The sequence below is a fragment of the Thunnus albacares genome, chromosome 10 (genome assembly GCF_914725855.1).
Source record: "Thunnus albacares chromosome 10, fThuAlb1.1, whole genome shotgun sequence".
Lineage (NCBI taxonomy): Eukaryota > Metazoa > Chordata > Actinopteri > Scombriformes > Scombridae > Thunnus > Thunnus albacares.
Genome location: NC_058115.1, coordinates 24,531,116 through 24,544,599, shown reverse-complemented (window position 1 = coordinate 24,544,599; position 13,484 = coordinate 24,531,116). Strand labels below are relative to the sequence as shown.

Here is a 13,484-nt window from a genome sequence, read left to right as displayed (position 1 = left end):
ATGTTGCCAAAACCACACAGAAAGTCAAGAGATGTGGAGAACTCACGGGTAAGTTGATGTTTCATTATTAAAGAAGATGTTTACTAAAAATATGCAGTATAAATATGTAAGGAGACAGCTACTCAAATTAATAAACACCTCCATATTTCTTGTCTCACAGCACTTTGTAAATACATTCTGTCTTGAGACCAGGCGAGCAAAGCCACATGCAACAGCTACACTGACAGAGAAAAGCTGCGGTGGGCCATTTCTCCGCCCTTTGACCAACAACTGAGGCTGTTTACTCAGAACAGACCTGACTGTGAGCTTCAACAGGATATACTGTAGGTGGTGAGGTTAAAACAGGAGAGACAAGCTACAAGAGGTTTCGGCAGTCTCATTTTTATTGAATAAATTGAAATTATTGTTTGAAATGCTCATTTTAATTACAAGTAATGTCTATAAATACAAATTGTTTTTAAAGGTACAACCATACACACATGAAGAGACTTTAACAAGGAGGTCAAATAATAATCGGACAAACTTAACTTTCAGATCATGGTTGAAACCGACCGGGGTGGGACCAGTGAAAGAGTAGCACTCCCCCTCTCACAGCAACTACCAATGAAAACAACACCTTACATTGAAAGCCCAACCACAATAACGCCTAACTTTCCATGCATCATTTGTTGGCCAGTGTTGACTGTGAATACGTGTTTATCTGTGTCTGTTTGTGTTGTGGTTGCAAGCAGTACTGTGCACAAAAAGAAAAAGCAGAAAGTACAAAGCAGGACACAAAGTACATGAAAGTATTTACAGCGGGGCTTTTTCAAATTACATTTCACAGTTTTTCCTGTTGCTGTATCCACTTTGCTGGACACAGTATTGTGTACAATATGGTTATTTTGATGTGCCGTTCAACACTTGTAGTAGTAAGAACAATTTTTCGTCAGACCGTCACACTTAACCACAAACAGAAATGCAGACAAGTGTTGCTGCAGTTTTGACCCTTTACATTATCAGTCTATCTAGTTTCATTCTCTATACAAGTACACCTACATACGAGCAGGTGAAGGAAGTAGAGTGTTAGAAACCCCCATGTTTATCTTTTTTTTTGATACCAGAGCATGTGGTCTTGCACTTGACTGCATTATCATGTCAGATGGTTCTGTCTTGTTATTATGAATGTGTCCACCACTGTTCATGGGGTAGCAAGGTGGCATTTTTACTTTTTTACTGCCTGTGAAAAGCTTTCTTTTGTTACAAAAAACACCCTTCTGGGATAGTCTCTCAATAATTAACATGCTGCCTCACAACACGGTCTTCAAGGGTTCAAAACTCAGCTGGGTTATTTTATTTGTGATTTTTCTCTCCCCTTTTCACACAAGTCCCCTTCCTCACATCAAAACATGCAGGTTAGTTAAGTCTGAAATTCTACACTATCTGCAGCTGAATTTGTCTCTGTGATAGCACTGTGACAGAGTTGTGCTCTGCTTTCCTTTCACCAGCCCCCTGACTAGAATCATCAGCTCTTCCTGCTGATGTGACTGACAGGCACAGTGGGCGGGTCATCATTGATGATGTGGAACATCTGGGTTGGCTGCCTCTCACAATATTCAAGACAGCCCCTCTATCTTTTTCTGTCAGTGTGGCAAATGGCTGGATGCATTTTTTTAAATTTTACATAATTTCCTATTCAACTGAGTGCTACAGACATTATTGCAGACATTATCTGATTTTACACCAGACCTAGAGACATAGGCCTCTTTATTTACAGATATATCATATGTTAAATTTTAATTTGACGGCTAGTGGCATCTGTACCCCCTTTCAAAAATTAACATTTAGCAAGTGAAAAGTTTGTTGTAAATCTTATCTTCTGTTTGTTGAGTCATCTGACTTTTACTAACTTTACTTTTCTTGTTAAAATCCTTAAAATGACATCTACTCCTTCTCCCTCATTGAAAAATCAATGATATGCAACTATTGTTCATTTCAAAAGTTTAACGGCTGGAAACAAGATGTCCCTTTCTTCACAGAAAAGTCAATTCTCTGTGTATTTGCACTGGAGGCTTCAAGTTTCCACATCACACTCATCATCACATTAGCTCACAAACTAGTTGTGATGTCACAAACAAGCGGCAACCTCCAGGACTGAAAAGTAAAGCCAATGTGGAAGTGTCAAAAACTGCAGTTTCTCCAATGGCCACTTGAGGCTGACTCCAAAAGCGAGTCAATCACCACAGACCCCAAACGTTACAGCAGAAATAAACATGCTGGCCTCTATAATTAATTTCCCCTTTCATGATAACTGTACGGGGGGTGAATTATTTTTTATAACTCACCTGTTTAAATTTTATTAAGCCGTAAAGTTATGCGTAATTAAGGATGTGGCTGCTTTGAGTGACAGGTCGCTACCCACTATGTAGCTTGTTTCAGCAACCAGGCTTCATTCGGCCCGTCTCAGCTTCACCTCTTTGCCCATTTTGGATTAGCCAGGAGTCAGGCAGAGTCAGGCAGTGCCAAGATGGTGATGGCCAGAGCCGCCAACTTTGATCTTCAGAACCACTCTTCAGAACTCAGTGGATGACATCACGGTGGCTACGTCCATCTTTTTTATAGTCTATGGTCACAAATCATGCTCATAGGCCCGCCCCTCAAAGTCAGATTTTCAACAAGCACAGAGAAACTTTCCTTCTTCGGTAGATAAATGCGAAAACAGCCCTCTAGTGTCAAACTCTGCACAGTGAAGGCCAAACATCCAACTTAAGGAACCAAGAAGCAAAACCTATTTTCGAGTGGAGGGGGACTTTAAGTTGCCGTAATAATGATAAAAAAAATGAACAATTGAAATCTCCACCATTAAACATAATCTTGGGTTTGCAGAATTACTCAACATCAAGGTTTTGTTTAAAAAGATATCTGAACATCTTTTGGTTTGATTTTGAGTTTGATAGGGTTAGTATAGACCAAACAATGAGATAAATTGTGCTGACACTATATCACCCTGTCAATCACAAAAACAGCACTTGCTATGAATTTTAGGGATTCTCAAAACCAGTCTACTGGCCAATAAATATTGTGGTAATGACAACAATGCTCTAAAAGTGTCATTTCTTCTTCCTACAAATGAAAACCTGACAAATCCTCCAGACATTTCTTGATAGATGACCCCAAGATGTAAAATTATGTCTAATTTATGGTGGTAATTGTGTGTGTCCTGAACAACTTGACCATAATTATCAGCTGAAAAGTCCATCCAAATATTGTAGAAAAAACTAGACAAAATGTTACAAACAAGAGTATTTGAGATTATTGTAGTTCACTTCAAGATTGAATGAAATCATCTCTTGTGTTTACTCTCAGTGTCAGTAATAGAAACACACCATGAAACATGAAACAAAAGCTCACTGTTGGTGTTGTTTCATGTGTTTAAGTTGGAAAGATGTTTGATATTATTTCCGCTGTGGTAGTACACGGAAACGCCAACATAACAAGCAGCCAATCACATTGTTCTGTAATTGTTCCCTCCCATTTCACATGATTACATTAAGGCAGATCATCTTCTGATCCTGTTTAAATTAACTACTGTCTTACGTGCGTTAGCAAGAAAATGCTGTTTGGATTTTATATCCTGCTCATGCTCAGAGTTGGGCGTAAGTATATAGTCAGCTTTACTCCAGATATATTTCAGTTATACTGTTATCTTCTTGCAGCAATTTAGCAGAAAGCATATATGATTCTATATATGTTGTTTATTATTGCTCTGTGTTTATTTTTATCTTTTTCTCAGGATGTGCAGACGATCAGATCTTTGTGGCAAAGACTGTTGGTGTTGGAGATAATGTGACTCTGACATGTATCCGCCAGAGAGCTGAGTCTGAAACAACAACCTTGTTCTGGATCAGGCTTGTTTCTGGAAACGTACCTGAATTCTTGGGAGGAACATTAGCCTTTGATTATGATGGTGTTGATAAGACTTCTCGCATTACAGCAAAACAAGAGCCTGGGACATTTGTCCTGCATATTGATAAAACTAAGCTAAGTGATACTGGACTTTATTACTGTATAAAAGTAAACCAACGTCATTTGACATTTTTGAACGGAACATTTCTGAGGATTGAAGGTAAGTAAAAATCGGCAGGCAAATATTTCACATTCCTTAACGTAATCATCAGCTCATCTGCTTATATTCAACACCATTTATAAAAGCAGTTTACATATTTACATTTTCATGTTTCCATAGATTATATGAAAGTGTTCTTCGTATAAGAATGAAGGTGTGTAACTGTTTTCATTAAAGTGAGTAAAACATGTTCATAATTTGTATTTTCACTTCCCCAGGACCAGAACCTGATATCACTGTCATCACTCAAGACTTTCCATCTGATCCAGTCCATCCAGGAGACTCTGTGACTCTCCAGTGTTCAGTGCTCTCTGACTCTGAGAATAAAAAGTGTCCAGAAGAACACAGAGTGTACTGGTTCAGAGCTGGCTCAGATGAATCTCATCCCAGTTTTATTTATGCTCATGGAAACAGTGGTGATGAATGTGAAAAGAGTCCTGAGACTCGCTCTCCACAGAAATGTGTCTACAGCTTCTCTAAGGAGGTCAGCTCCTCTGATGCTGAGACTTACTACTGTGCTGTGGCCACATGTGGAGAGATATTATTTGGAAATGGAACAAAACTCAACACTGAAGGTAAATTAATTTCTATATAATGGTGAAATTATTCTATCTATGTGTTGTATTAGGAGTCAAGTACATTACATTTAGATCAAAAAACATTTGTTCTTCTTCATATCATCTTATGAAATACCATAAATTATTTATTGCTATTTCTTAACCTTAAATTGTGTCTTTTATTTATTTATTTATTTATTTCTTCATAAAGCTTCAGTTGTCAGCAGGTGGGATTTACAGAAGGCCAACACAATTATCTACCTGCTGTGTGCTGCTTTGGCTATAAGTCTGGTTGTAACAGCCTTCCTCATATATTGCATCAAGAAAAAATCTTGTGATTGTTGCAACGGTAAGAGAAATTACTCAAACATGAATCTATCAAACTAAGGATGCATGATATTGAATTTTTTGCCGATATCCGATATGCCGATATTTCCAACTCATTGTGGCCGATTGCCGATGCCGATACCAATATATGCACATATTTTTTTTCCAGCTGGCTGAGGGGACTATTATGCATGCAAGCATAGATTGTACTAAGTATGATCAAGAAAGACATTATATGAAGGAAGAACTTAAAAAGACTGGAGTTCAGGAGCTCAGCATTAAAACTTTAATGAACTTGCCAAGTGTGTTGGGCAGTAGAGTTTTCTTTGAGTTCATTAGACAGACAGGATTAATGTGTAGGATTTAATCTCTGGTCCACACTCCGGAGCAGAGGGTGGCGATAATGCACCTAATAGGCTGGTTGCCAACCGTCGTTATAAACCAAAAAGATTTTTTTTTCCAAACAGAGTGGTACATCCTGTCAGCCGAAGTGTTTCCTATCTGTGCAGCTGAACTTAGCAGCTCCTCGATGGACTGTTTCAACCTGACGGTCCTGGTGCTTCCTCTGCATGCTCCACTTCACTCAAGCTGCCTGTCAGACCCGCTGCTTCTTCCCACTTTAACTTGAATAACAAACCGGGGCTTGGTACTCTAGTTGAGTGAAGTGAAGCCTGCGGAGGAAGCACCAGGACCATCAGGGTGAAACAGTCTGTGGAGGGAAGCACAGTCAGGCAGCAGAGGAGAAGACAACGAATCAGCCTCTCATAATCGGCAGAAATGGCCGATGCCGATATTTCATTTTAGAGCTTTTATCGGCCGATACCGATGACGTGCCGATAATATCATGCATCCCTATATCAAACATTATTTAATAACGGCTATAACATTGTAAGATTCACATCAGTGCTGTGTATAGGTCATATTTGTATTATTATATATTATTATTATTATTTTATAATACAGCTGCTGTTGCTCTGCAAACAAATGCTGAAACAGCCAGTGGTGGATGGCAAAGTCAGCAGGTAAGGAATTTAAAGATAATGTGTAACTTGAAAAGCATGTTTTATCTGTTTGCACGTCCTTACATTGACTTGCTAAGTCTCAATATTTTGGGATTTATTTCCTCAGAGATATCAGGACTCATTGGTTTATTCTGCACCAACCTTTACCAAGAAGAAAGCTGGCAAAGCAGGGAGAAGGAATGCAAAAGCAGCAGAAGAAAACTGTGTCTACACTACTGTCAGGGTTTAGGGGTTAGATTAATTCACACACCAGATTGTTTCTAATATTAAGTTTTTTTCTGTCACATTATCTGTGAAAATAGAGTTTAAGCTGTTCTAGCACATGCCTTTCACCTCTGAACTCTGTAACATAATGATTTTTAATTCAGGATGAAATATGTTTTGTGTATCATTCTGTTTGTATCATTGTTTAATATATTTGAATCTTATTACTTCAGAAAAGAAAATGAATCATCATGATGCAAAAATAAGAACATTTAATAGTTAAACATTTAGAATAGCCTTTAGTGTACTATATATTTTAAATGTTGTTTAATGTTTCAAGCTTGTGATGAAACCCAAACTAGCTTTTTAAAAGATTCATCTTGAAAGAGTTGGTTTGAAATGAATTAGCCATGAGGAAAGTTTCTTATATGACGCTCATCTATTATCATTGCCATGAAATTGATGTTTGTGTACAAGTTTTACTTTAGTTTTAAATAAACAAATATGCATCATGAAATTTGAATGTTGAAAAGAAAAGCAGTTGAGATTGTTTGTTTTTCTCAAGAACTGAATCTTTCTCAGCTTTTGAGAGCAGTCTTTCTGGAAATCTGCTGGGTGCAACACTTTTCAGAAAACACATATTCTGACTGATGTTCAACTTCCTCCTATTGTTGTCTGTGCAAATTATACTGTAACTCTAAAACAAGCTAAGCTACAGACCTCTGCAGAGAGTTGGGGAGCAGTGTAAAGGTCCTGCTCTGCTTATAGAGAGAGGTGTTGCTGGTTGTGGTAATCTGATCTAACATCAGAGTAAACACACTGTGTGTTCTCTCTCCTCATTTTACTCCCTCTTTTCACTTTCATGTGGGTAAATCCAGCGCTGCACAGTTCACTGCCTTTGCTTCACCATCCTGCAAAAAATAAAATATATATGTATTATTTCTTGAGTCTGTATATGAGCTAGGGAAAAAAAATATGAAAAGGTAACTGGATATTGTTCCTATAGATGCTACAGGCCAGGTTTTCAAGCCAGTAGAGACTAATGAGTTACAAGTAAACAAAATCATCAGTTCCTTAAAAAGCTCCAAATGTAGAGATGCTTTCCAATTTGACACCATGTTTGTTAAATTACACAAAGATATTTTAACACCCCCCATTGCTCATTTAATTAACTTGTCTTTTAAACACAGCTCCTTTACTGATGACTGGAAATGTGCCATTGTCACACCTATTTTTAGGTAACTACAGACCAATAAGTATATTGCTAGTACACTCCAAGGTTACTGAGAAAGTTGTCATTGAACAACAGACAAACTTTCTTAATACAAGCAATTTTGGTCTACATCATATGGAATTTGGCTTTAGAGCAAATCATTCCACTGAAACTGCTACCTTGCACTTAAAAGAGCAAATTAAATCAAGACTTGATAAGGGAGGAGTAGTTGGTGCTGTGTTTTTAGATCTGAGTAAAGCATTTGACACAGTCAATCATGATGTTTTAATATCAAAACTCTCTAAATTTAAATTCTCATCTAGAGCACTGGCATGGATGTCCTCATATTTATCTATTAGGTTGTGTTCAAATTTGTGACGCTGTCCATTAACATGAAATGCACAATAGGTGTTCCACAAGGGTCAGTGTTAGGTCCCCTATTATTTAGCCTATAAATTAATGATCTCTCTTAATAGTGTAATGATGTAGAGCTACAACAGTATGCAGATGACACTGTTGAGTACACACATGCAAAAACAGCTGAGTTGGCTGCTGCTAATTGGAAAGGATCACACATTGGCTTGATCAATCATGTCTGAATCTAAATGTAAACAAGACAAAAGATATGTTTTTCTCTAAAACCATGGTTCAACCTCCTAACGCTGATATTCTCATCAAACGTGAAAGGATTGACATAGTCACTGATTTTAAATATCTTGGTGTGACACTGGATCCAAATTTGAACTTTAAGAAACATGTTTAAAAAAATAGTTAAAACCATAAAATACAATTTAGCAAATTTTAGACATATTAGAAACTGTCTCTCTTTGGACGCAGCCAAGATATTTATGCATGCTATGATTCTTTTCCATATGTCTTATTGCATCACATGTTGGGGGCAGGCTGGAGAAAATGCCATAAGACCTTTTGAGTCCTTATACAAACAAACTCTAAGAACTCTGTACAAAAAGCCAATGCATTTCCATCATTGTAGGGTACTGGGAACATAATTTTAGATTATTCTCAAATTTGTGCCTAGTTTATGAAAATTTTAAATGGTTTGGCCCCTCCTTCACCGTGTGACTTGGGCAATCAGCCTTCTCTGTGAAAGCCACAACTCAGTGGAACGTCTGACCTGATGATATGAAGAGCTGCAGTTCCATCAGTACGTTTAAAACCAAATTAAAAAGTCTGCTAAAAACTACTCAGCTCTGTAATCACTGATTCTGAATTTCATCTCATGGTCTTCTCGTAAATACAAATAATCTTCCTTTAATTTGACAAGCTTACATTATTAATTTCTAGTTGACATTGTGGCTGTATGTGATGTCCTATTGTGTGTAGCTTTGTATTTTGTATTATGTGTCCTGTGTGTTCTTTGCTTTGAACTGTTTGTTATTGTGCTGTTGTTGTGACCTGCCTAAGGGACTGCAGATGAAAATTAGCTATAAGCTAACTCTGGTATAGCACATCAAATGGTAACATGTATGTTTAACACTGTACATGGTCCCAAAAAATACATAAATAAAAAAAGTAGGTGAAGGACATAGTGTTAGAAACCTCCCCTTTTGTCTTTTTATTTGATACCAGAGCCTGTGGTGTTGCACTTGACTGCATTATAGTGTCAGCTGTTTCTGTCTTGTTATTGTGAATGTGTCCATCACTGTTCATGGGGTAGCAAGGTGGTATTTTACTATCTTACTGCATGTGAAAAGCTTCCTTTTATCACAAAAAATGCCCTTTTGGGATAGTCTCTCAGTGATTAACATGCTGCCTCACAACAACAAGGTCTTGGGTTCAAATCTCAGCTGGGTTATTTTATTTGTGATTTTCTCCCCTTTTCACACAAGTCCCCTTCCTCCAACAATATTTAAGACAGTCCATCTTATTTGTCTGTCAGTGTGGCCAATGGCTGGATGCATTTTTTAAATTTACACAATTTCCTATTTAACTGAGTGCTACAGACATTGTTGCAGAATTTTACGTCAGACCAGGAGACATAGGCCTCTATATTTACAGATATATTATGTGTGATGTTTATATTGATAAGCTAATGGCATCAGTACTTCATTTAACATTAACATTTAGCTGAAAATGTTATTGTAAACGTTATCTTCTGCTTCTTGAGTCATCTGACTTTCACTAAAAGACTGCAGTGATGTACAGAAAGAGCAATTTACATATGTTTTGATAAAATCCCATCTAATCTCATCCCTGGAAATGTTGGTGCCATGCTGCAGCACAAAACTATTTGATCAATAAAAGACATCACTATTTTATGTTTAGTGCTAATTGAAAGGCAATATTGTCATTTTTATATGAATCCTACCATTCTTAAATGCACATCTTGAACATGGCAATAAGTACTAAGAATTATGTAGACATTTCTGCAGTGGGTACTGAAATTAACATCCAGTGCTAATGTTCAGTTCCAGTGCAGGAAGTAGTGTGCCGTTCATGAAGCATTGTGTCTGCCATCCGCCAGACATCTGTCATAGTATGTCTGTCATCATACTGTGGTTTATTTGCTGTCATAATCATCTTTCCTTAACCTTAAACAAGTAGTTTTATTTAAAGATCCCCTCCAGACATGTTGTAAGATATATAAAGAATACTCTGCTTGGAACAATAATGTGTATCTAATTTGTTTTACCACAAAAAAGTCCAATTACCTCATTAAAATGCTTAAAATAACATCTCCTCCTTCTCCCTCACTGAAAATCTATGACTATGTAAATATTGTTCATTTCAAAATTTTAACTGCTGGAAACAAGATGTGTCCTACTTCACAGAAAGTCGATTCTCTGTGTATGTGCACTGGAGGCTTCAAGTGTCCACATCACACTTGTATAAATTGGACTACATTAGTTTACAAAAGACTTGTGATGTCACAAATCATGCTCGTAGGCCCACCCCTTAAACTCAGATTTTCAACAAGCACATAGAAACGTTCCCTCTTTAGTGGATGAATGTGAAAACAGCCCTCTAGTGTCAAACTCTGCACAGTGAAGGCCAAACATCCAACTGAAGGATCAAGAAGCAAAAAACATTTTTGAGTGGAGGGGGACTTTAAGTTGCTGTAATAATGATTAAAAAAAAAATGAACAATTGAAATCTCCACCATTAAACATAATCTTGGGTTTGCAGAATTATTCAACATCAAAGTTTTGTTTGGAAAGATGTCTCTGAACATCTTTTGGTTTGATTTTGAGTTTATAGGGTTAGTATAGACAAAAGACTGAAATAAATCATGCTGGAAATGGACAATATATCACCCCATAAATCACAAAAAAAGCACCTGCTATGTTTTTAGGGACTCTGACAAATCATCCTTTCTTGATACATGACCCCAACAAGATAAATTAAATCCAATTTATGGTGGTTTTTGTGTGTGTCCTAAACAACTTGACCATAACTATTGGCTGAAAAGCCTATCCAAATATCGTAGAAATCTAGACAAAATGTTATGAAGAAGAGTGTTTCAGGTTATTGCAGTTCACATCAAGATTGAATGAAATCATCTCTTGTGTTTACTCTCAGTGTCAGTAATAGAAACCCACCATGAAACATGAAACAAAAGCTCACTGTTGGTGTTGTTTCATGTGTTTTGGTTGGAAAGATGTTTGATATTATTTCCACTGTGGTAGTACATGGAAACGTCAACATAACGAGCAGCCAATCAGATTGTTTTGACATTGTTCCCTCCCATTTCATATGATTACATTAAGGCAGATCATCTTCTGATCCTGTTTAAATTAACTGTTTTCTTACGTGAATTAACAAGAAAATGCTGTTTGGATTTTATATCCTGCTCATGCTCAGAGTTGGGCGTAAGTATATAAAGTCAGCTTTACTCCAGATATATTTCAGTTATATAGTCATCTTCTTGCAGCAATTTAGCAGAAAGCATATATGATTCTATATATGTTGTTTATTATTGCTCTGTGTTTATTTTTATCTATTTTTCAGGATGCGCAGACAATCAGATCTTTGTGACAAAGACTATTGGTGTTGGAGATGATGCGACTCTGACATGTACCCGCCAGAGAGCTGAGTCTGAAGCAACCTTGTTCTGGATCAGGCTTGTTGCTGGAAATGTACCTGAATTCTTGGGAGGAACATTTGCCTTTGATTATGATGGTGTTGATAAGACTAATGGCATTACAGCAAAACAAGAGCCTGGAAAATTTGTCCTGCATATTAATAAAGCTAAGCTAAGCGATGCTGGGCTTTATTACTGTATAAAAGTAGACCAACTTACCATGACAATATTGAAAGGAGCATTTCTGAGGATTAAAGGTAAATAAAAGTCAGTGAGTGAAGATTTCATGTTCCTTATATGTAATCATCAGCTTATCTGCTTACATTCAACACCATTTATAGCAGTTTACATATTTATATTTTAATGTTTCCGTAGTTTATAAGTAAGTGTTTTTCATATATGAATGAATGTGACTACTTTTTTCATCCAGTGACTAAAACATGTTCATAATTTGTATTTTCACTTCCCCAGGACCAGAACCTGATATCACTGCCATCACTCAAGACTTTCCATCTGATCCAGTCCATCCAGGAGACACTGTGACTCTCCAGTGTTCAGTGCTCTCTGACTCTGAGAATAAAAAGTGTCCAGAAGAACACAGAGTGTACTGGTTCAGAGCTGGATCAGATGAATCTCATCCCAGTTTTATTTACGCTCATGGAAACAGTGGTGATGAATGTGAAAAGAGTCCTGAGACTCGCTCTCCACAGAAATGTTTCTACAGCTTCTCTAAGAACGTCAGCTCCTCTGATGCTGGGACTTACTACTGTGCTGTGGCCACATGTGGGGAGATATTATTTGGAAATGGAACTAAACTGGACATTGAAGGTAAATTAATTTGTATATAATGGTGAAATTATTCTATCTATGTGTTTTATTAGGAGTTAAGTACAATCCATTTAGATCAAAAAACATTTGTTCTTCTTTGTATCATCTTATCAAATACCGTAAATTAGTTATTGCTATTTCGTAACCTTAAATTATTTATTTTATTTTATTATTTTCATGATGCTTCAGTTGTCAGCTGGTGGAATTCACAGAAGGCCAACACAATTATCCACCTGCTGTGTGCTGCTTTGGCTATAAGTCTGGTTGTAACAGCCTTCCTCATATATCGCAATGGTAAGAGAAATTACTCAAACATTAATCTATCAAACAGTATTTAGTAACAGCTATAACATCTTTAGATTGACATCAGAGCTGTGTATAAGTCATATTATTATTATTTTATAATCCAGCTGCTGTTTCTCTGCAAACAAATACTGAAATAGTCAGTGGTGGTCAACAAAGTCAGCAGGTAAGGAATTTAAAGATAATATGTAATTTGAGAAGCATGTTTTATCTGTTTGCACATCCTTACATTGACTTGCCATCTCACAATATTTTGGGATTTATTTCCTCAGAGATATGAGAAGTCATTGGTTTATTCTGCAGTAACCTTTACCAAGAAGAAAGCTGGCAAAGCAGGGAGAAGGAATGCAAAAGCAGCAGAGGAAAATTGTGTCTACACTACTGCCAGGGCTTAGGGGTCAGATTAATTCACACACCAGATTGTTTCTCATATAAAGTTTTTCTCTGTCACATTATCTGTGAAAATAGAGTTTAAGCTGTTCTAACACATGCCTTTCACCTCTGAACTCTGTAACATAATGATTTTTAATTTTGGATGAAATATGTTTTGTGTGTCATTCTGTTTGTGTCATTGTTTAATATATTTATTACTTCAAAAAAGAAAAAGAATCATCATGATGCAAAAATAAGAACATTTAATAGTTAAACATTTAGAATATCCTTTAGCGTACTATATCTTTTAAATGTTGTTTAATGTTTCAAGCTTGTGATGACACCCAAACTGGCTTTTTAAAAGATTCATCTTGAAAGAGTTGGTTTGAAATGAATTAGCCATGAGGAAAGTTTCTTATATGATGCTCATCTATTATCATTGCCATGAAATTGATGTTTGTGTACAAGTTTCACTTTAGTTTTAAATAAACAAATATGCATCATGAAATTT

At 36.7% G+C, this 13,484-nt stretch overlaps 1 protein-coding gene across 1 annotated transcript; it reads left to right on the top strand.

Annotated features, from left to right (window-relative positions):
• Positions 1–12,318, top strand: LOC122990116. The gene is made up of 8 exons (XM_044363237.1): positions 1–48; positions 193–323; positions 3,696–4,105; positions 4,324–4,680; positions 4,874–5,011; positions 5,953–6,011; positions 6,118–6,228; positions 11,911–12,318. Exons 1-8 carry the CDS (start codon positions 1–3, stop codon positions 12,316–12,318), a joined length of 1,662 nt encoding a protein of 553 aa, XP_044219172.1.
• Positions 12,319–13,484: the final 1,166 nt, after the last annotated feature.

What these genes read in the sequence shown, in the direction of transcription:
- LOC122990116 (XM_044363237.1), top strand. Translation starts at nt 1, where the DNA reads ATGTTGCCAAAACCACACAGAAAGTCAAGAGATGTGGAGAACTCACGG. An exon ending in GAGCTTCAACAGGATATACT is followed by an intron (nt 324 to 3,695) that starts GTAGGTGGTGAG and finishes ATCTTCTTGCAG; the next exon opens with CAATTTAGCAGAAAGCATAT. An exon ending in AACATTTCTGAGGATTGAAG is followed by an intron (nt 4,106 to 4,323) that starts GTAAGTAAAAAT and finishes TCACTTCCCCAG; the next exon opens with GACCAGAACCTGATATCACT.